At 41.4% G+C, this 24,290-nt stretch overlaps 1 protein-coding gene across 3 annotated transcripts in view; it reads right to left on the reverse strand.

The window, feature by feature from the left end:
- The window catches only part of HERC3 (HECT and RLD domain containing E3 ubiquitin protein ligase 3), a 119,073-nt gene that overhangs the window by 22,827 nt on the left and 71,956 nt on the right, over window positions 1-24,290 (reverse strand). For 2 of the 3 annotated variants that reach the window (XM_020284611.2, XM_012774049.3), the window contains exons 14-23: window positions 23,796-23,985; window positions 21,519-21,682; window positions 21,291-21,404; window positions 15,231-15,254; window positions 15,052-15,141; window positions 13,280-13,450; window positions 11,483-11,626; window positions 10,458-10,624; window positions 7,617-7,683; window positions 6,761-6,843 (exon numbers count right to left, since the gene is read on the reverse strand). In XM_020284611.2, coding sequence (XP_020140200.1) covers window positions 6,761-6,843; window positions 7,617-7,683; window positions 10,458-10,624; window positions 11,483-11,626; window positions 13,280-13,450; window positions 15,052-15,141; window positions 15,231-15,254; window positions 21,291-21,404; window positions 21,519-21,682; window positions 23,796-23,985 — 1,214 coding nt within the window. Of the gene's footprint in view, window positions 1-6,760; window positions 6,844-7,616; window positions 7,684-10,457; window positions 10,625-11,482; window positions 11,627-13,279; window positions 13,451-15,051; window positions 15,142-15,230; window positions 15,255-21,290; window positions 21,405-21,518; window positions 21,683-23,795; window positions 23,986-24,290 lie in introns of those variants that run through there. The other variant, XR_012915714.1, reaches the window with a different exon arrangement.

Here is a 24,290-nt window from a genome sequence, read left to right on the forward strand (position 1 = left end):
TCAAAATGCTATACACTATGATTTTTTCCCTTGGGACTTATTGTTGCTCATCATTAAACATCCATTTTAAATGCAAAAATACCTTTATACAGAAAAGATGTCTGATATGGTCTTATTAAAAAACGGTTGTGGGGGAAGAGAAAGAAAAAAGAACATACAAACAAGCCAAATACGGAAAAGCGAAGAAACAGAAAATGCACATGCACGTAGCAGACATACAGCCATCAGTAAGGGTACCCATGAAGGCTTTGTAACGGCATTTTAAATATGAGCACTGTTTAAAAATTTAAACAGCTTAAAAATTCAGACATTCAATTTCATACATACACAGTATGTTTTAAACTATCTCAATTTTGGTTGTTTTTTTTTTAAATTACATAGTCTGCCTGAAAGGAAAAACTGCAAAACCCTTCAAAGTCATCTTTCTTCCTGGAAGAAAGAGGACTGGGGAGCCCGGAGCCCCAGCCCTCGCCCCTAAGGGGCCGTTTGCTAATGCCTGGGGAGCACTGCCCCGACTCAACAGCCTGGCTTTCAGTCCTGCCTCGGCTTCTGATCCCTGGACTTCTAGCTGTGTAACCGCGAACAGGTGATTTAGACCTCTCTGTGCCTCAGTTTCCTCAGCTGCAAAATGGAGAGGCTCACATGTAAAGGACTTCAAAGAGTGCCTGGCACGTGGTAAGTACTCAGGAAGTGGTACTGGCGTTTTAGTTATCTGCCGTCCCTTTCATGAGCACATGCAGATCTTAAACACTGCACCCATCGCAGGCCGTCCTGAAAGATCAGCTGGAGTCTGCCGGCAGTCTTAACATCAGCAGATTTTAAGGAGCTAGGAGTGTTTGGCACGCATGGATTTTTATTCTCAAGGTTCCCATTACGGGATCCAGAAGCTCTTTAGAGCACTTACCTTAAATCTGACATTTCTCACTGTGTGGGCCCCTTTACTATTCTCTGTCTCTGTCGCTCCCTGTTTTCCCGGGGGACTGCAACAGCATTTAATTTGATTGCATCAAATTGAACTGAATTTGGCGGAATCCAGAACAATATGTGGGTTTTTCATTAATGATGATAACGCCATGTTACACAGTGTGAGAAATACTTAACCACGCACGAGTAGTAACATAATATAGTATTATCCAGATGTGACCACCAGCTGTGGCAAGATCTGGCTTTGATGTGGCCACCAGTAATCAGCCACAGATATTTTTTTTTTTACCTGGATTCCTGTAACTCATTTTGACTGGGTAACTCTGATCCGAGGATAGAAAGCAATTTTAAAACCAAATGGAATGGAATAAATTATGTAGACGGAATTGGTATCCCTCTGGCATTTTCCTCTAGGGCAGCCCTGACAGCAAATATCTTAATGTTAACAAAAACAGCTTCAATGCCAGCAGTATGTGTGCATATGACCGCCTAAGATAAAAATCCGGCAGGTATTATTCTTACGGTTCATTCATTTCATTTCCTAGTCATATAATATAGGACTGTCAATGATGAGATTATGGCATCTAGCCAAGGAAATAAGAACTGTAATGATTACTCTTTTGCAACTTCATACAACCTTTCTTGCCAGAATCTTAATGTACTTTGTTAAGATTTCTATTTTGTGCAGCATAAAAGGAAAAAAAAAAAAAATCACTCATGTCTTTTTCTGATTGTCCCCAACCGTAACAGATCTATTGAGTAGTGCGGCAGTAACCACACTAGGATGTTGGAAGCTGTCCAACTGCTGAATGTTTGCGGCCCCCACAAAATTCCTACGTGGAAACTCTACCTCCTAATGTGACAGTACTAAGAAGTGGAGCTCTCATCAATGGGGTTAGCGCTCTTGTAAGAGTTCTAAGAGGGCTTCCCATCGCTGCTCTCCACCATTTGGGGACACAACAACAAGCTGGTGGCCTGCCACCTGGAAGAAGTCCCTAAACCAGAACCCGGCCATGCTGGCAGCCCGATCTTGGACCTTCAAGACTCCAGGACCACGAGAAAACCATTTGTGTTATTTGTAAGCCACTCAGTCTAAGGTCCTTGTTCTAGTAACCCGAGGGAAGACAAACAGGTAACTGTGACAGCAACAGGCTCTCCTGAATGACACAGAGACACACGCAGCAACACCTAATGAGTGCTAGCGACTCTTAGATGCCAAACCTTAAATTTCCACCTAATGCTGAAGCTGTTCCATACTTTAATCTCAAACATAGTATACTGGCAATCAGTATGGGAATCCACTCTCTGCCTGGCAATACGTAAAATGACAGCAATCTCTTGTACAAAAGAGTTAAAAAAAGAAAAAGAAAAAAGAAAAAAAAACCATACAACCTTTGAAGCTATTGCTTAGAAAGCCACAGTAACAGAAATAAATGGAGTTTTATAACATGAATAAAATAATAATGTGGATCCCTTTCTTATTGTGCTCTTGGGTTGATGTATTCTCTTTCTTGTAAAGAACCTGTGTATCATCAGAACATCCTTACGGTAAATGCTTTGAAGGAGCAGCACTGAAGTCAAAAGGAGGTAAATAATCGAAAAGTAAGAGAAAAGGAGTCCATGCCTTCTAGACAAGCACATGCTGTTCTCACTGGGCCAATGAGCCCTGATTCCAGAACCATTTGTGGAGTTAAGCAATGTCCATAAGCACATACGTACCAGCAACAGGTATAAATGGAAGAGAAGGAAGAAAAGTTGATGCAGGGAAAAAAAACAGTGCCACGCACCTACTTCTATCTGCCTGCAAGCTGACAATGGCTTTTATTACCTGCTGAATGAAGCCTAAATTTCACAGCGCAATTTTCAAAATCTCCTACAATCTAATCCGCCTGCTAAGCTAATGTGGGTCATCCAAACAAAATTTTTTCCAGCAATGTTCCGTTCCAACATACAATTCCCCCACCCACTCACCGTGCTCTGCCTGAAACAGCAACTCGAGATTATTCTCTCCTTTTACAGAGGATCATTCATTTTATGTCCTCTTTCCTACTTTCTAGTATCCAAATCTTAGAAGGCTTCCAAACCTAGCTCTGTTCCATATCAGTCCTCACAGATGTATCTGTGCAAACTGATTTTTCTGAATGCCTTCAGATTTAACCACTCCATTTTAGTCTTCAAAGTTCATTTATGGTTGCATATGAGAACAGCTTATCACCCTAAACAAACTGTGTTATATTTCGGTAATCCTGCACAGTTTGTCTTGCAACTGCTGAGTCAATTCAGTTGTTGAGTCAAAGAAATGTCTGTCGAGTAAACAGAAAGATAGTGATGAGGGAAGGGGAGAGAGAAGCAGAGAGACAGGAAAAGAGAAAAACTCAGACTCAGAGACAGACAGCAAACAAGACCAAAAAAAGTATGCTGAAACAATTTGATAAAGATAAGAAAATGAGTTATAAATCTCAACATCTGCGTCAACTGCAGATTACGTCACAAATTGCCTAAGATTGTGCTCTTGGAGCATACATTTCCCCAGCCAGTGTATCGAACACACAGAACATAGGACATGATTGAAATGTTCGCCTTCCTCGGGCTGTACCTTCTAACAAATGATGCATGCGTTATCTTGTCTGAAACCTGATGCAAAACCTGAACCTTTGAAAGACAAAAGGCTACAAAAATACATGTAAATATATACATGCATATACTATTTTATAAAGCAATGACCAAAACCAAAAGGGAAGAGGAATCATTGGAGCCAACAAATCTGCTTTATGATCCACCATGAATTTGTCAATTCTAAAATCATCATCACACTGTATGGAATAATAAGCCTGTTCCTATCAATAAAAAAGTCCTGAACGTAAATTACTTGATGTTAACAAATGTTTACATAAAGAAAACTGCTTTTAGCTACAAGAGATTCTTATCAAGTATGATTTTTGTTTTTGTTTTGAGACAGGATCTTGCTCTGTCACCCGGGCTAGAGTGCAGTGGCATCATCGTAGCTCACTGTAACCTCAAACTCCTGGGCTCAAGTGATCCTCCTGAGTAGCTGGGAGTATAGGCACATGCCACCACACCTGGCTAATTTTTCTATTTTTTGTAGAGACAGGGCCTCACTCTTGCTCAGGCTGGTTTTGAACTCCTGGCCTCAAGCAGTCCTCCTGCCTTGGCCTCCTAAAGTGCTAGCATTACAGGTGTGAGCCACCGCACCAAGGCCTCAAGTATGGATTTTGACTGAAACATCTCTTACTGGAGTGAGATAAGACTAGCCTCTACATTAGTTAGATTTCTAGAGCCAGATCTTCCCGTGCCTCTCTGTTCTGGAGAGGAACCTGGAGAGATCTCAGAGGAGACGGGGGCCCGAGGGGGACAGATGCAAGTGCAAGGGCCTGGGTGGGAGCGAGGAGCGCGGGGACAGGGGCCCAGGCCACATACGCAGTTTCTGCACAGTGCCTGCCCAAGGCCGCATTAGCATTCGCGGCGCTCCGCAGTGGGGGCGGGGCGGGCCTCGCAGCCGGGTATCCTGGAGACCGGCGGGGTATCCTAGAGACCGGCGGGGTATCCTAGAGACCGGCGGGGTATCCTGGAGACCGGGCGAGCAGGCTGGGTAGCAACAAGCGGACTCTGCCGCAGTATGAGCTCATGACCAGAAGCCGAAGCCATTTTTGTTGAATGCGCCACAGCTTCGCCATCATTTCACTTAACTCTGATGCTGCATAACTGACACGCTCCCCAGAGCTGAGGCTTCCTGGATAGTCTAGAAGGTTTACAAGACATAAATGGCTTCTAGCTGTTTTTAAAATGTCAAAGGATGAAAGAAGTCTGCCAGGTTTTCTGCTATCATTCCTGTTTTCAAAAGGGAGGCTATATGGATATGGACGGAAACTAAGACAGATCACTTGAGGAGAGGGAATTTCACAGGATCTCTGGCTGCATCTTTGCAACCACCTAGAGGAAAACACCAACTAAAGCCCAGAGTGCGTTAGTTTTTTTTTTTTTTTTTTTTCATTTCCCCGCATGCTAACAAACAGGACCTAGTTTCTCTACATTTGGTAAATTTCTGAAATCTTGCTTTCTTCCATAAAGGCTTCCTCCTCCCTCCCAAGTGAAGGCAGATCATTCTCTCGTCTTTTCCCACCCCCTACTTGCTCTTTCTCTAAGCCCAGAAGCTTTCACTCTAGTCTATGTGCCAGTGATGCTCAAACCCTCATCTACAGAGTCCACATTTTAATTTCTACAGTTTTTCTAAAAGTGTACAATTTCCTAGTCCTTGTTTTTTTTTGTTTGTTTGTTTGTTTTTACTTATTTCACCATTGTAAAACAACCTCAAAGTCACCAGTGATTGAGGTTGGCACAGTAATTAAACAAATAAAACATTCACATAAAACTTTCTTATTGAGATACGTAAATTTTCTGCTCTAAACATAATTACCTAGACGGTGCACAGGCATGTCAAAATCAACATATTCAAAATGGAACTCTTCCCTCTCAACCCTGCTTTATAGACAGTTTCCTATTAGTCAGTTGTTTGAATTAGAAACCTCAGCATTGTTACCAACAAGTGGCTCTCTCATTCCATCCACGGCTGATCAGACACTTGCTCCTGCTGATTACAGAACCCACATGTAACCAACTTCGTATTCCCACTACCTTCCTTCTGCCACCTTCCATCCTTTACCTGAATGATTTCAAAAGCCTCCTAATGAGTCTCCTTGTACACAGTCTATTTCTATACGGCCACCAGAGTTATCTTTCTAAAATGGAGATCCAGCCAAGAGCTTGGTAAGCTTGAAGTACCCATTCAAGAGCTTGGTAAGCTCCACTCTGACGCTACTGTGCCTACCCTTCCATCCATATCCTGGGGTCCTGGTTTCATCCCAAAAGTACTCAACACTCGCTGCCACGTGTCAAATTTGAGAGTCCTGACTCATATTATTCCCTATGACTAAAACGTCTTCCCCCCACTTGCATTCTTCAGTGTCTGATAAAAGTGTTACAGCCTCTTACCCCAGTTCTGTGGCACTTGGGCTGTCACCGCCATAACACAACCCACAATCTACCACATATGCCGAGCCTTCTTTAGCTAATGCTGAACTTCTCAAGGACAGAAGTTATTCCTCTCCTATACTCAGCAATATGCCTGGCACACAGTAGGCACACAGCATTTATAAAATGAGTCAGCTTATATGCAGATTACCATAAATTCAGTACAAAAGGAAACAAAATTGAGTATCTTCTCTAAAGAGATAACTCAGACTGTGAATCGTCCTGAAAAATCAGATATACTTGAATTAGTTTTCATGAGACAGAGAGCAATAATTTAAAACCCATACAAATGCTTCAGCAGTAAAATAACAGTAATAGTAAGCAGCTTTGTAATATTCATTTATTCAACACATATCACATATTTTTTGAGCATTTTGTGGCCAGGCATGTTGCTAAATACTAGAAACCCTGTGCTAGATGCTGTGAGTTCACTCGCTCCAAAATATTTTCCTATAAATTATCATACTTCATGCTCACAACCGCCCCATGACGTAGAGAAGGCAGTTATTATAATCCCCACGTTACTGATGAAAAAGCCGAGATCAGACAGTTCATGTGACTTGCTCAGGGTCAAAGTTAATAAGATGCAGATCTAGAACTAAAACGGTTATCTCCTGAATCCAGGGGATTGTTCTATTAAAAATCCTTTCAAATCTGCAAATTCTTGCTCTATCATTCTTATGTCCTCTGCAGAAGGGATTAAAATGTAATTCTAATCCTGGTCTTAAAAGTCAAACTGCTAGAAAATAAAGTAGCAAGGTCTGCGACAGTCCAGGCCAGGACTAACCTGTTGTCCTTGCACACAGCCACTTTGTCTCCACCGGGTATCAGCTTCTTCTGTTCAACCACGCCATAGCTTTCTCGGCAGATCTATATTGGAGGCGGGAAAAAGGAAGGTTTCCATTTTTGTTTACCACTTATCCTTCTAGGACCCAAACGACCGAGAGGCTTTTGGAACAAATACAGCTTCATGACTATTTATTATTCCAGAAAATTCTTGGGAGAAGAATGAGAACCTGAATCACAAAACATCAGCATCTTTAAATAAATATCTTTTAAGACATAAATTGCCAGCCGGGCATAGTGGCTCACACCTGTAATCCTAGCACACTGGGAGGCTGAAGCAGGAGGACCGCTTGAGGTCAGGAGTTTGAAACCAGCCTGAGCAAGAGCGAGACCCCGTCTCTACTAAAAGCAGAAAGAAATTAATTGGCCAACTAAAAATATATAGAAAAAAATAGCTGGGCATGGTGGTGCATGCCTGTAGTCCTGGCTACTTGGGAGGCTGAGCCCAGTAGTTGAAGGTTGCTGTGAGCTAGGCTGACACCATGGCACTCTAGCCTGGGCAACAGAGTGAGACATTACCTCAAAAAAAAAAAATATATATAAATTGCCAACAAATGCAATCAAGGAGAAAAATCCTAATGCTTTAGTAATTTTCCTAAGTATATGGATTAATCATTCCCTCATTCAACACATATACCGAACTCCTATGACACTCAAGACACTATGACTAAAATGATTTGATTCAGAGAAGTCCCTGACGTGGTTCTTTGATTTGGAGGTGAACTAATGTTAATTATGACTTGTAAGCAAGACAAAAGAGACACTCACAATCATAAGTAAACTGTGGAAATTCTTACCGTGAAGTTGAGGCAGAAAATGTCCTCCACATCTTCGCCGGGATAATCTAAAAGCTCTTGAAGACTCCTAATCATAGCATGACAGATAAGGAAAAGAGGCAAATCAGTCACTGCAACAGTGTTTTTACTTCAGTTACATGCACAGATTGTTCATAAGGAAAAACTCTAAAAGAAGATTCTAGAATGAACATAAATCCAGACTGACAGAAAATCATGTACCTAAACCTTGAAGAAGAGAATTATGGCAATAGGCCTGTGTGGCATTCATGAATTGTTCTTTTTTCCTATTGACAAATCTTACTGGATTTATGAAGAAATTCAGAGGTGTTTTATATCTGACAATACTGTACCCTCTTAACCCTCATATTGCTTAGAAGTATGTATGAGAAAATAGTACTGCAGTGGCCCTACAGACTGGCTTCATTGGCTTATGCATTGTAAAATAATCCTTCTGTCATAAAAAAAAATGCCACATTTAGGAATCTTTAATGGCTAACTTCTTAATGCAGAAGGTTCTATATGGCAAAGACACTTAATAATCTGTCATACTGAAGAACTCTAAGAAAATGTACTTTTAAAAGAATATGTTTACGTCAACACAAATCATACCCTAGCTCTCAAGAGAATAAATTCTTACAACTAGACCTCACTCACGGTTTCTTCTTTAGTGAGCTCCAGTCTTGCAATGCTATCAAGAGTTGCCCAGGAAGAAAATTCCCAGTGCGGAATTAAAATCTGCTACCAGTTGATCGGCCAAAATCATTACGTGAAATACGTAATTCTCAGCCAGGCTAGCAAAGCAAACGGCACATACTTCTGCGGCTCTCTAGCCTTCTCCTTCCGTTACCAAAAAATTAACACTAACTCTCCCTCTGCCATTTTTTTCATATTCCTCCTAAGTTTTCTCGTCCTCTCTCTGTGCCCCCAGCCCTCACATGCTTTTTGGTTTCTCAGTGTTGGTGTCCTACCTCAGAGGTGTGATGGTCTCATTTCCAGAGGGTATCTTGGAGACCACCCCTCTTCTAACTCTACCCCAAAACTGGTATCCCTTCTCCATAAAAAGATGTTCCCTCCTGTTAAAGCTGCCTTTTTATATACTCGATCCGCTCCTAGGAATTGCTTTTCACTTTCAAGACGAGTGAAAACTTATGTCTATCTCTAAAAACCTTGTGCACAAATGTTCACAACAGCATTATTTGTAACAGCCAAAAAAGTGGAAACAATCCAAACGTCCATCAACTGATGAATGGATAAGCAAGATGTGGTGTATTCATATAATGGAATATTATTTGGAAATTAAAAAAATAAAATATAGTTGGCACTCCATATGCACATGTTCCACGTCTGCAGATTTAACCAAAACATATTTAAAATATCATTATTCGCAAAGAGATTGATGAGTACAAACACAGAGTTTGATAGAAGAAATAGGACCTAGTGTTTGATAGATCAGTAGAGTGTCTACAGTAGAGTACAATAATCTATGGTATGTTTCCAAATAGCCAGAAGAGAGTAACTCTAATGTTTCTAACATAAAGACAAATATTTAAGGTCATGGATATCCCAATTACACTGATTTGATCGTTACAAGTTACATGAATGTATTAAATTATCACACGAACTCCAAAACTACGTACATCTAACTATGTATCAATACATTTTAAACATTTTTTAAAAAGAAAGAAAATATAGCATTTGCAGGATGCAAAACCCATGGATATGGAGGGCCAACTTTTCATATTCGCAGGTTCTTGCAGGGCCACTGTGGGACTTGAGCATCCAGGGATGTTGATGGATTTTATGGGGGGCATCCTAAAACCAATGCCTTGGGGACACTGAGGGATGGCTGTGCTGACACATGCTACAACATGGATGAACCTTGAAAACATGCTCAGTAAAAGACACCAAACACAAAGGACCATATGTTGTATGATTCCACTTATATAAAATCTCTAGAACGGGCAAATCTATAGGGGCAGAAAATACATTAGTGGTTGCCTAGGGCTGGGGCATGAAGAGATTGGGGATAATGACATTTTTCAGGGGAATGAAAATATTCTAAATTTGACTGTAATGACTGTCATGCAACTCTATGAATATGTCCCAATTGTATACTTTAAATATGCGGTACCCAACCCCTGACCATGGACCAGTGGCCTGTAGGGATCAGCGCTGCAGAGCTCTGTCGCCGTGCCCTGCCCCCTCTGTTGGTGGAAAAATTGTCTCCCATGAAACTTAGGAAGGAGGGAGGGGCAGGCAGGGGGAGGAGGCGGGGGGGGGGGGGGAGGGACACCACACAGTAGGTGCGGTGGAGCTTCATCTGTATTTACAGCCGCTCCCCGTTGCTAGCATCACCACGCGAGCTCGGTCTCCCGCCTGTTTGTGGAAAAATTGTCTTCCAAGCAACCAGTCCCTGGTGCGAAAAGGTTGGGGACCACTGCTTTAAATGACTGGCTTGTGTGGCATGTGAATTACGTATGGATAAACTTTTTAAAGGTCTCCCTTCCCAATCCTCTCTTCTCTTCCCCTGTTATCTCTGGACCATGACGAGGCTCAATGTCCTTACTTTTTTGTTCAGGATAGGAAAGCAGAGATTATTTTGCATTCCTGGGCAGATCTTTTTCTTTTCTTCTCTCTGCCCTTACAGTGACACAGGCAACGCTTCAAGCAAGTAGCTGTGTGGCTGGCTACTTCTTAAGACAAAACACACACAACAGAGTCCAAGCATACGGTTCAATACACTCAAACTTGAACATATGGCGTATTTTCCACCTTTGATCCCGGTGCCAGAGGCAGCCAGAACAGTTCCCCACACCAACTGCCTGTCTTTGAGCTTTGTACCTTCCTTCAGTGGGTGACAGCTCCTTTAAGTCTTCCAAGCCAGGCTTTACATTCAGTAACTTCTTGTAGAGAGCCAACGGGAAGTGGAGATCAACCACGGTGGAATTATAGATAGCTAGGCCACAGGTTATGCCAATCAAGTGAAACCAGTTGTGCTCTACAAAACACTTTTTAGGACATACACACACGTGTTAAAAGGAAATGCAGTGTTTGTGGTCCTCAAAACATTCTACCATTGACCTCAAAATATTTTCAATATAAGAGAATAAAGGTCTGATTAATATTTAGTTACCTTTTGAGGCAGAGAAGCACCCCTGAACCTAGTGACACAGGGAACAGCCCACAGTCACTTAGAGCAGGGCTGTCCAACAGAACTTTCAGCCATGATGGAAACATTCTATTCTGTGCCGTCTCTTATGGCAGCCAATGGCTACCTCGGTCTACTGAGCACTAGAAATGTGGCTAGTATAACTGAGCAAATGCATCCTTAATGCTATTTAACTAAATAAAATGTAAATAGTCACATGTCCCTAGTGGCTACCTTTTGGAACAGTGCGGGTCTAGGGAGAAAATTCTGATAGAAAAAAATCTAAATTATACTCGGATTAAAATCAGAATGCCTTTTAAAACTTAGCTCTCCTAGTGAATTTTCAAAAATAAAGTGTGTGTATGTACGTGGGTGTATTCATACACATATTGTCATTGCTGTTAAAATAAGACATATTTGATCACTGAATTTTCAACTTCATAAAGCCAATTTCTTTATCACACTGTGCTCCTTTTGCCCTTCTTGAATGACCCAGACCTTATCTCTTAGAAATGGAAACAGGGCTGATGGCTGACAAAATGCACTCTGAGGTCTTGGCAATAGACATCAATGAAGACTGGATACGTTCCTTAGAAATTTTAAGTTATTATCTTTCTTAAGCTCTCCTCTGCAAAGTCAGATGTCAGGGGATTGGTCTGACGACAAAAAGAAAATTTACTTCAATCCAAGTGTTTAACTGTGACACCACTAAACTTACTGTATCTGAAAACCACAACAGATTGGAATCTTGATAGTAGGTAAACATTCCGTAGATGGGATTCAAAAGTTCTTTTAACAGCAAAAGAAAAAATTCCTTTGTAACACCACCGGCGTCCACTGCTTCTTCACCATCAAAGATTACCTTAAAATAATGGAATAAAATTAAACTTCGAGGAAATCTATAGCAAGTTTTTTTTTTCTCTCTCTTTTTTATTTTTTAGCAGATTCTTTTATAAACTCAGGACAAAGGAAAGCAGACATTATAGAGAATATGCACTGATAGAATGAAAGCTACAAGGTGACTCTGTTGATTTTTGGTGATAGCATACGTTTTGAACAAGGTACTCACAGATACAAACAATTTTTACTAGGGGCTTCAAGTGATACAAAGGAAGCCAGAAGTTTACCAGATGTCCACAAAAAAGTCTACCATCCCTTTAAGGGCAGTAAGAAATATATAAAAGCAGCAATCAGAAAATGTATTTTATTTTCAAAGCTCAAATACATAACAAGAGGGAACAGAGAGAAAGGCAATCATTAACTTGAGTAAAGAACACTTTTTGGAAGAAATTACTCTCCACAGGGTTCCTGAAGTAACTGACGCAGGTAGAAGGAGGAAGGAATTCTAATGAGACAAAGACACAGGCTCTAGGTGGGTGGCTGCCAGCAGGCGTGCTGGACCCATGATGGTCGCCAACAGTAATGACTACAGCAAACCAGCAAACGACGCTGCGTGGTCTATATGCCAGCACTTGACTTCAGAACAGCCTTATGCATAGAGATTACTATTATTATTTCCATTTTACCGGTAATGGCCAAGCTAAAAACAGCATTTGAGAAAGTTTGTACCTGTGGCTGTGTTCAAAGCTGCCTGGAGCAGAACAATAGGAAAGGTCCAGAAACCAGGACTTTGATTATCTAGATACCTACAGAAGACTCTATTCAGACATGCTACAAAGCAAAAGCTGCCTCATCTGAATTACTGATTGAAAACAGTCCACAAAAAGAAGAAGCTCTGATGAGAACAACTGGGCAGACTAATGTGACCAATGCTACTCATGAGAAATTCTGGAAAGGGAACAATAATATGGAGATGATCAGTTCAGTTTCTTGCCTATTATGTTTCTCAAACAGGAGTTTCTAACAGGATTGGAAATAGAGAGATGGAAGTCACCCAATGAAGGAAAGATGAATGACTTTCAAATAATTCACTAATTTCAAATAATTCACTAAATAATTTGTAGAATATCTTCTGTGTACCAAGCCTTGTGAATACAGTAAATAGTAACACAAACATGGTCTGTGGGAAGAGACAGTTTCTTAATTTAATAATTTTAGGGTGCTAGGTGTGCGCCAATCCTAATAGGCCAATAGTTTCCCATACGATTTTTACTACCTTTCCATGTCCTTGTTTTGCCTTCTCTTAAATCTTGCATAGCCAAAATCATTCTAGATGATAGCTTAATAGTTGTAAACTTTGAAGCTTGAAGCTGTGGTTTTTGTAGATGTTTGCTTGTTTTTGATAGGGCTGTACGGGTATAATAAAGACAGCGGGAACAGATAAAGAAAGCACTATAATCCCTCAAAATAATCCACTGGCATTTTTATCTCATGTTACATTGAGATGTTCTGGCTCATGATTTGACAGAAGGAGGTGACTATGTTCTTGTGAAACGAATGAAAGAAATAACAAATGGCCGCACTCCACAACTGGGAGAAGATGTTTGCTGCTTTATGGATACGGTTTAACAAAATCCTACACAGGTATTTAGAGAAATAGACTGCAGAAGCTCACTTTGAGAGGCTTTTTCAGGTCGATGTCAGAATGAATGCTCAGCTCTCTCAGGGCATCTCCGACGAGGTTGTTCCGGCGAACGTGGAGGACCAGAAAGGGGCTTCTGGCCAGCAGAGGCTCCAGGGTGAGAAGCATGAAGACGTTCTGCAGGTTGGCTCCGTTGACTGCCACCTGGAACGGCACACCCAACGACACGATCACTCAGAGCACGCTTGCGATGGGGGCAGCCGGCAACTGTGCCTTTGGACCTGGGGGGAGGGCGACTTCATCTCCATTTTGTCCTTTTTATTGTCCCTTAACTTTCATGGATTTTCTAAGTTACTTATGTTTACGCAGCACATGAGTCTATCTAATCTGGACTCAAAGAGATTAACTGAAACGGTTTATGAGTCACATGATGCATAACCAGGTCCGGGAAAGTGATTTAGACTAGCTAAGACTAAAACACCACCATACTGGAAGAAACACAAGAAAGAGAGGGTAAACACCACAGCTTTCCAATATACAGGAAAATAAATCTAATAGCCACTTGTTAAAGGGTTTTTGTTCTGTAAAAAATGTCCATGTCGGCCGGGCGTGGTGGCTCACGCCTGTAAACCTAGCACTCTGGGAGGCCGAGGTAGGAGGATCGTTCAAGGTCAGGGGTTCAAAACCACCCTGAGCAAGAGTGAGACCCCGTCTCTACTATAAATAGAAAGAAATTAATTGGCCATCTGATATATATAGAAAAAATTAGCCAGGCATGGTGGCGCATGCCTGTAGTCCCAGCTACTCGGGAGGCTGAGGCAGGAAGATTGCTTGAGCTCAGGAGTTTGAGGTGGCTGTGAGCGAGGCTAACGCCATGGCACTCACTCTAGCCTGGGCAATTAAGCGAGACTCTGTCTCAAAAAAAAAGGTCCATGTCTCTGGAAAACCTTTAAATTGTCAATATCATGGATATATCAGTATGAAAACAGATATATACATACAGATAGATACAGACAGACCTGAAGAGAGACAGACTTTCAAAGACAGAGGGATGGGGAGGGAAGGAGGGGGAGAGAGACAAATAGATAAACGAAGTTATATAGCTACCAGCAGTAGGAATTAGTAGATTTAGATTGCTAATTCACAAATGTCTCTGTGGCTTGTCAAAATCAATTATACTTTATAATAAAAAGTGTATTTGAAATAAATTATTAAATAAATCTCTATAACTTAAGTTTTGATTCAATAAAGAATTACAAACTCCACTTAATTCTCTCCCTTTCATAGAGAAAGACTATGGCCCCACATATCAAATTCAGCCTGTGGCCCGTTTTTGCACAGCTCTTGAGTTTAACAATGGTTTTTACATTTTTAAATGGCTGCAAGAAATCAAAGGAAGAATATTTCTTAATATGTAAAAATCATATAAAATTCAAATTTCACTGTACATAAAAATACAGTTTTGTTGGAATACTGCCATGTTCATTCATTTATGTATTGGTCTATTACAGCTTTTGTGTTATGATGAAGTTGAATAGTTGTGACAGAGACCGTATTGTCCACAAGCCTAAAATATTTACTGAGTGGCCCTTTATAGAAAACATTTGCCAACCCGTGATCTATATGTATGTGCATTCACATGTATGTTATATTCAATAAAAAATTATTGAGAAAATTTAGAATAGTTCTAAGAGTTATAATGGAATGTCACCCAAATGTTTTCTCCTGCTAAGAAAAATTACAACTGAATGTATAGGACGAGGGAAACACAGCAAGAAAAGGAAATAATTCTTAAAAAGTGATACCTGCATCTGTAGTTCAGCGTCGGTCTGTAACATTTTGGTCTTGGCTTGGGCGTCAAAGATGAAAGGGTAGGAGCAAAGTGTCACCGCATCCTAGAAGAAAGCATGTTATTGGCAGTAGAATAGTCCACAGAGAATACTGCTAGGAAAAGATATAAGCAAATTTAAAAAGGATCATTTACCTGTATTATAGATGGTCTAGCCTTCTGTGTAAAGAAAAACAAAAAGTCTCTTACTTTGATTGTAAAACCTGAATTTCAACTCCCCCAAAAGTAAAATATAAATAAGAAAACAGGTAGCTTATCTGACTATGTGTCATGGAACACACACCATTTGAACGGCTACATTTTGATGGAATACAACAGATGTTTTGATACACACAGACTGAGGGAAAAATAATTAACTTAAAAAAAATAATAAACAACTTAAAAAAAAATTCTTAAAGGACCTTTAAAGGCCATATCACTGACTCTCCAGAAGTCACAGCATTAATAGAATTCTTTTTATGAGAAATCTAATTCCAAAACAGGAGCTTCACAACTTTGACTTCAGAGGTTAATTTTGTTGGGAAAAGTGGATAATGCAATTGACATTTGATTTGTTAAATGTTGTTGCGTTTTCACTCACATACATGTGCACGAACACACACACAGTTTGTTACTATTGGGGGAAACCAAGTATTCAGGAAGAATTCCAAGTGCTTCTAAACAGCACTTTATACAGTATACTCAGGCCAGTGGCTGGCCTACCAAAGGCACCCCAACAATCCATGGATGAATCTGTCCATCAGCTTTAGAGGAGAGTAACAGTAAATACAACCACAATGAATTTATCATTTATCAGGCGAAAAAAGAGGAATCTCTTCTGAAAGCTTTTAAGTTATATGACAAACATTAACTTACTATTAACTTAATAGAAACCAAAAAAAAAAAAAATCAACAATACAGGTCATGCTGATCTGTAGCAATACACAGGAAACCGCTGATTTATTCTGAGAGATCTAAGAGTGCTCTCTCTATTTTTTTAAAATAATATCCGAAATAAAATTAACAAAAACACACAGAGTGACCACATTAATTGACACTTGTTTTAATGACTGCACTGGGGGCATGGAAATATTTATCTGTCCGAGGGTAATGAGAAGAGAGAGAAAGCAGTCTAGGCGTGTAAATGCCGCATTTGCACCAAAAGAAAAGCTCCATGCAGTCCTGGCTTGCTGTGTGATTAATGCTTAATAGCAGCTGAGAGGAGAGAAGCGAGCTGAGTCACCCGGCCGGGCGGGCGGCGGAACCCCAGCCCCGCCTGGCAGCCGCGGCCGCAGCGCCATGCGGACGTGTGCTGCCTGCTGATCACCTCTCGTCAGCCAGGCTGGTCTGCATCTTGTTGCCGTGATAGTTTTCTCTGTCTTTAATTTGTAAATCTGTTCTGATTTTATAATTCAGTACTATAGGCATAAGAAATGTACACCTCCTTTGGTGCCTGTGCATATTTAAGGGAAATCATTTTAAAGGGATTTTAAAATAAATTCCGCCCTGTTCATCCTTTAGAACTAGGTTCCTTTAGGGAATCTTGGAACATTTCTCTAGACTGAGAAACACTGATCGGAGCGACCATTCCAGTAGTCCAGTGAGACCGGCTATGGAATCGTGCATATATAATCGAGGCCTATTTCACTCACCCATGTGCCTACGTATCTATTTTGAATTTGGGAATCAAGATTACTAAAAACAGAAAAAACAAAACAAAAAACCCACACACATCCTGAGATAGGACTAAGCAAAGTTATCTCATAGTCCAAGTCCCAGGAGCATCCTGGGGAAGAGGGCTTAAAACCGGTGCCAATATTCAGGATTTTCTCACCTTCTTCTCAGAAGAGATTAGTTTTACCTTAAGCGTGATTACTTCTTCTCGAGGGAAAAGAAAGATCTTGAAGGTGCAAAAGCAAGATAAAGTTCTGACTACCTCAAGTGTAAAGTGAGTACAGGGGGAGTGAGAATAGACGACAAAAACAGTTGTGGCAAGGCAGCGTCCTAGCATACTTAGTAGATTTCAGCACGAACTAGAGTGCTTCAGTTGGTGCAATGTAATTATTTCTGACGTCAATCAGCAGCTTTGTCTGTATTCCTCAGCTCTCTCCCTCTGCAACCCCCTCCACCAGCCCCCCTGCGCTGCTTAAACACCCCCCTTCTGCAGCTCCTGATCCCTCCCAGCGCCCCCACCTGACCCTTCCCCACACCCCCTCCACCCCCCTAACCCCCCACCCCCAGGTAAAAGAACCCAGTTTGGGAAGCAGGCTGCTTGCTCTCTCTACTGGGGAAGGGAAGGAGCTAAATCAAGGGCAGGAAGAATCCAGAACTGCCTCAGTTTGGAGCCAGAGCCAAGGCCAGAGAGATGCCACCCAGAGTCAGGGTCTAGAGACAAGTCCCGAGCAAGCCACCAAGGCAGGAGGGAAGCCACTAAAGCCTTACAGAACCCAGGCGCCAGCTCCAAGGCAGGCAAAGGAGGGAAGAGTATTCAGTCAAAAGAAGCTGCAAATTATGTATGAAGCTCTGTTTACATGTCTACAGTTTTTTTTGTTATAAGTCTGAGGTTTCTTATTTGCAATATAATTTCATTTCACTGATCTTTATTTTCCGAATGCTGCATGTTTTAGGAATTGTGACCACGCTGGGGCATTTCTGTATTGTGTGGAATAAATCGGCGTGGTTTTGTGCCACCACTGCTATCCACCACCTAGAAGGATCCGTGATCACCGCCTGCTTGTTCTGGGCTATTCCTTCCCCCGAAATGAATCTCACAAACTTAAATCTATCAAGCTGCTGGTGGGACCTATTTCCAGTTTCCCTGGGACCTATTTCCAGTTTCCCCGGCTGAAATGGGGTTAGACTGTGACCTAGGTTCATTTTTTAAAGTATATGAAATGGAAGCAATGAATAAGGAAACGGCACAGAACTGGAGAACGAAGAACAGGTTTTTTTAAAAAAAAAAAAATACCAAATCAACATTTCCTAAAGGGGGCTGCAAGTGGAGCAGGGGGCCTTGCAGAGCCCCCTGCAGTGCTGGGGAGGAATCGCAGCTTCCCCTGCCTCGGGGTCTGTTCTGGACAATTCCGGAACCTGGAGCTGAAACACTGCCCCCTTGTGCCGCGTGTCCGTAAATGCACACAGCGAGATGGCGCGCTTTCTCTGGCTTTTGCAGGATGTGTGCTTTGTCGCCGACTTCCTCGCTCGTGCTGCCCTCTAGCGGGCACTCAAGGAGCCGCTCACTCTACGTGCTGCTTGGTTTGCAAGCATGGAAGACCGCAGGCTATTCATTGAGATAAACAAGCCACTACTGCCCTCTTCTTTTCGATGAGCAAAAAGCACTCAGGATGTTCCTTCTGCACACCACCTTTGTCATTTATTTTCCACTGCTGCCTCTGCACTGAACTAAACACTCCGCAAAGGCAGACGCCATATGCCACTCGAGTCTCACTCCCAGAGACTGGCAGGTAGATGACATACCTGAGGTGCTCGAGAAACGCTTAGCAAAAATAGTTACGAAGGGCTTATTATATGCTAAGCATTCTGCCACGCAAGGGCCTCTCCACGCTTCCTCCCATGTAAGTCTCACAATACTGTTATGATTCGCATTCACAAATGAGGATGCTAGGCCTATGGGAAGTAGGGAACTCAGCCAAGACCACAGACAGCAGATCAGAGTTGACACTTGAACCAAGACTTTCTGACTGCAGCAACAATATGCTCTACGGCCTAGGATAGCACTAAGCTAAAAAAAAGTTAACACAAAAAAATCCATTTATTGTTCATCATTATTTAAAAGTGGTTAAAATAAAAATAACCGATATGAAATGGCTTTAGTATTTTCAGTTAAAATCCAAGATATCAAGAAATTTAAATGTCACTTTGTAGCCTAGAAAAAATTCTACAGGAATCCCAACAGATCACATACTGATTTCACCTAATCTTCTGGGTTTCTGCAATAACTACCTTAATTACTGAAGAAATGAGCATCTATTATTCAAGATCTGATATTTGATTGTCAAAGGTTAAGAGAAAGGAACTATGAAACATTATAAAAGTTGCTCACTTAACTACCTCCATTCAGAGAGTACAGTCATGAGAATCTAGATTTTAACACAAATAACTTCTTGTTCAGGGTCAAAAAGAATTAGTTTCTTAGATTTCTTTTATTCAGCATCAAGTCACAGAAAGAATAAATTAGAAGAACTGACTTTTATTGTTAGAATTGGTGGGAAAATCGTTTAACTTCTCAGGCCTCTTCTTCACCCAGAAACAAAGCAGTTGGCCTAAACAGTTCACAAGGCTTATCTCATCTCTTAACATTTTATTATTTAGTGAATAAACTATTCACAATCAATAAAACAGAGAAGCTTATTTTTTACAATTTCTAAATTTGAAGGTGAAAGAGTTCACTGCTAGCCTCCATGTTAAATTTCCCATGTCATCCCATTTAGAACACTCTCATTTTTACCAAAGTGTTTTGTTTTCCCACGGTAATCGTAAAATTTTATTTTAAAATGCAACATTATGCTAATTTTTTAAAGTTCCTAGAGAAAAAAACACAACATTGTGTCTAGCATTGATCATCTATTATTTGACAAAGAAAACAATTTTGTTGGTTTAGTTAAGTAAGTCTGTTTGTTTATCTGTTTGTTTATTTATGAGACAGAGTCTCACTCCGTTGCCCAGGCTACAGTGCTGTGGCATCAGCCTAGCTCACAGCAACCTCAGTCTCCTGGGCTCAAGCAATCCTCCTGCCTCAGCCTCCCAAATGGGACTACAGGCATGTGCCACCAGGCCTGGCTAATTTTTTCTATATATTTTTAGTTGGCCAATTAATTTCTTTCTTTCTTTTTTTTTTTTTTTTTTTTTTGAGACAGTCTCACTCTGTTGCCCAGGCTAGAGTGAGTGCCGTGGCATCAGCCTCGCTCACAGCAACCTCCAACTCCTGGGCTCAGGTGATCCTCCTGCCTCAGCCTCCCGAGTAGCTGGGACTACAGGCATGCACCACCATGCCCAGCTAATTTTTTCTATATATTTTTAGTTGGCCAATTAATTTCTTTCTATTTATAGTAGAGACGGGGTCTTGCGCTTGCTCAGGCTGGTTTCTAACTCCTGACCTTGAGCGATTCTCCCGCCTCGGCGCCTCCCAGAGTGCTAGGATTACAGGCAGGAGCCACAGCGCCCGGCCTAAATAAGTCTATTTAAATGCCTTGCTTTTGGAGACCTCCGCTGACCTCCAAAAACCCTACAGGGAAATACCTCATCCTAACGTTGGTGATGGCTCACCTCAGATGCACCTGCTGCATGTGGCTTCTGAAATACAATAACCAAATTACCCTCCTGGCTTTTAACTTAATTCACACTTACACATCCAGATGGGAGATCCTAAAGAGCCTTACAGATATCCCAAGCCTGTCCCCGATCAAACTGAGTGGTTCCTACCACACTATGACCCTAAATCAGAGCTGCCTACAGGGTCCCCTATGACGACGGAAGTCGGCTAGCTGTCACAAGACAATAATCACCAAGTAACACTTTCTTCAACGTCAGGGACAGATTAAGCTGCGGCAGGGACTGTGGCACACACAGCCTCATCTAAAGAGCCACCACTGAACTCCAGCCAACTGGTGCCATATGGCAAGATAGAGCGTGTTGCCAGACTTTCCAAATTTCAAGAGAAGCTAAAAATTCATATTTTTATGTGTCCTGATTTTTTTAATATCATGGTAATAAAACATAACATAAAATTTACCATCTTAATCATTTTTAAGTGTATAGTTCAGCGCTGTTAAGTATATTCGCATTGTTGTACAACAGGGCTCCAGAACTTTTTCACCTTGCAAAACTGAAACTCTATACTCATTAAATCACAGCTCTCCGTTTCCTCCTGCCTCTAGCCCCTAGCAACCACTATTCTACTTTCTGTTTTTCTCTGAGTTGACTTCTTTAGATACCTTGGATTTTTAAAAATGCTGGCAACTGATCACATTTATCACATTCTGGGTGACTACTCATTTATTACTTTTTGTAACATTTATCACCACTTAGAGCACTTCGAAGTTTCGAGAATGCAAAAGCCAGCTGGATGCAAAACAGACGAGACAGCAACGTCAAAGTCAAAGACAAGTCGAGTGGCTCAGATGTGCTTTACTTGTCCCGACTTAACACTCTGAAGGAAAGATTAAACTTTAAGATATGCTTTACAGGAATTCTTACCATCCCTGCCTGGTGCAGGAACCACATGAGGTAGTCTTCCTGGATGTCCACGAGACTGGAAATCTCAGGAATGTAAAATGTATCGTATTCCACGTGCTTCACTTTAAGATTTACCTGGTGGAAAACAAAATAAGGACAACTAACACATGGCTTCCCGCAGGACCTCTCAACAGGACGCTGCCCCTACCCTCGATTCACCCCTCTCCCCCCGGCTCCGCCTGTGCTCACCTTATATAACTTCTCCAAGAGCTTGAGAGCTGCTGTAATATAACTGTTAAACAGTACAGGAATTAAGAATGTCTTTCTTCCCCTCAGTAGATACAGGACTGCACCTTTATAGAGGTTTACTAGCTTCATGAAATATTTCGGGCATACCTGAGACCACCAGTTATCTTTAGAAAGAAAGAAAAAACATATTTCAACATGTAATCCTAAGCAAGTAGTTACGTCTTCTGCCTACTAGCTAAAAACTGCTCTGTCTAGAAGATAAAGATTATTCTGAGATACATTTTACCAAAACTGACTTTTTTTTGAGACAGAGTCTCACTCTCTTGCCTGGGTTAGAGTACCGTGGCATCAGCCTAGCTCACAGCAACCTCAAACTCCTGAGCTCAAGCGATCCTCCTGCCTCAGCCTCCCGAGAAGCTGGGACTACAGGCATGCGCCACCATGCCCAGCTAATTTTGTCTATTTGTAGTTGTTTGGCTAATTTCTTTCTATTTATAGTACAGACAGTGTCTACACTCTTGCTCAGGCTGGTCTCAAACTCCTGAGCTCAGGCAATCCTCCCCCCTCGGCCTCCCAGAGTGCTAGGGTTACAGGCATGAGCCACTGTGCCCGGCCAAAGTGACTTTTTAAAAGGAATCCATTAAAACATCTCTGGAGGGAGCAGCAACTATACAAGAATCCCTGGAGCTTTTTATTTTTTATGTAAAGTTTGATTTCATTTTTTTCAAAGACTCATTCTAAAGGCTAACCTAGAAGTTCAATTCCAAGGCTATATGTGGACAAGATACACCATGGTTTGGGCAGGAGCGATGTCCACCACTGCAGCAGTCCAGAAAGTGTTCATATGGCCCAGCCCTTCCAGCCACCACTTAAATCCCACATCAGGATGCTCTAGAAATAGCACCGGTAATGGCAACTATTCGCTTCCTTCCCTTCAAGAGGCAGAATTAGTTGAAAAACTACTGTTTTTGTTTTTCACCAAACAATGCTTTCTCACAACCAGACAAGAAGACTATATCATTGGCTTCTACTTTGTCAGAAATAAACTTAGCCATACTGAAACATTTAAAGAATAAAATAATATGTCTGGAATTTTCTTTCAAATACTCTAGCAAAAAATGAAAAGTTGGTGGGTGGCGGAGAGGAGAAGGTAAAAATAAAAGGGCACAACACTGACAACTTACTGAATCTGTGTGGTGGGCACCTACAGTGTGCTCTCTACTTTGAAGTATTCTTTTAAATTTTGATAATCAGAGGTTAGAAATAAATTAAGTTTGAAATTGAATAATTCTGATCTCTTGGTGCTGTCCAACCTAGAAAAATAAGAGTGAACAAACTCCCAAACTTAAAAGCCAGGTCCTATTTCTTCAGAGACTGCCATCCCACCAGTTCATGTCCATAAGAACCCCTGAGAAAATGTGCCCCACAGGCTTCTGATCTTCAAAAAACTTAAGTACCAACATATTGCTAGCGCTTTCATGACTATCTGCGTTTTTATTTCTGCAAGGGTGGAAGCAATATGGAGGAGCCAGGATTCCACCCTCATGATCTCAAGTCTCCTTACTCACGGAGACCACACTCAAGTAACGTCCCAGTTCATCCAGAACACGGAAGTTACTGAGTTGCAACGAACACCTAAAAAATTTACCAGGGATGGGGGGGCGGGGCGGGGGTAGGGAATGTAAAAAGCCAGGTGATAGACTTCCTGCACTGGATTAACAAAAACATCTCAGGTGCTACTCCCATGAGACACACTCTCCAATTCACTGAGGAACGGAAGGTTCTTATCTCAGCAAAGTGCCCGGAGCCTGCAAAAATCAGTGTGGGCTCAACTGTCCTAAAAAAGAAAAACAAAACAAACATTCGGTAAGTCCCCACTAGGTCATTTTCTTCCTTGCTTTTTTTTTTTGGAAACCTGTGTATCACCAAAAACTGTTTGTTTCACTAATTTAGGTATGGGAGAAAGACAGACAGATGGACACTACATTTTGAGGCACTATTAACTATAAGTAAATATGGGACCCCCAAAAAATAGCCCAAAGGTAAATAATCTTTGTGAATATTACAAAATCAAGATTAATCTGGCATGAATCATTTCAAATCATCTAAATAATGATTCTGTTCGCTCAGATTGCAAGTATGATTAGCTAGAAGTTTAAATGTTAAGGCCATTAAATGACAACAGATTCTTGGATCTCAATCCACTGAGAGCCAGTGCTCACACCAACAAAATAAATCAGGACAAAACTACTGGTATCGAAAGTTTAGCTAATTCACCTAATACTTTGCTGGGGTTTGTGTCCAGCCGCAGAATGGCCATAGCCAAGGGAATAGTCAACGTGATGTAATATTTGGAGTCCTGGAGGAGGGGAAACTCGGGTAGTATTAAATAGATTCTCATTGCTTCAACGTCTGGTGGGGAACTTGACAACTGTGGAATCAGGCAACTTTCGAAGCTGTTTAAGATCTGCATGAGAGAGAAGAGTAATGAGAAATCCAGACATCCCTGAGCTCTAGTTAACTGATCTCTCAATTCGAAAGCCACTGGACTCTCACTCCACTTCTCGACTCTCATTCATTCCTCAGGCTCTGAGGACCTAACTGTGAGTCAGGCCAGCGCCTAGATTCTTCGAACACATCGGTGAGAAGAAAAGCCACAGATCCCTGAGAACGCAAACTTTATATTCCAGAGGGGCTTTTTCTTAGGAAGTATTAGGCCAAAAGAAAGCAAAAGGTAGGTCAAATTCCCAAAGTGAATATTTTGCACAGTTA

This window comes from Microcebus murinus, chromosome 29, assembly GCF_040939455.1.
Source record: "Microcebus murinus isolate Inina chromosome 29, M.murinus_Inina_mat1.0, whole genome shotgun sequence".
Classification (NCBI taxonomy): Eukaryota; Metazoa; Chordata; class Mammalia; order Primates; family Cheirogaleidae; genus Microcebus; species Microcebus murinus.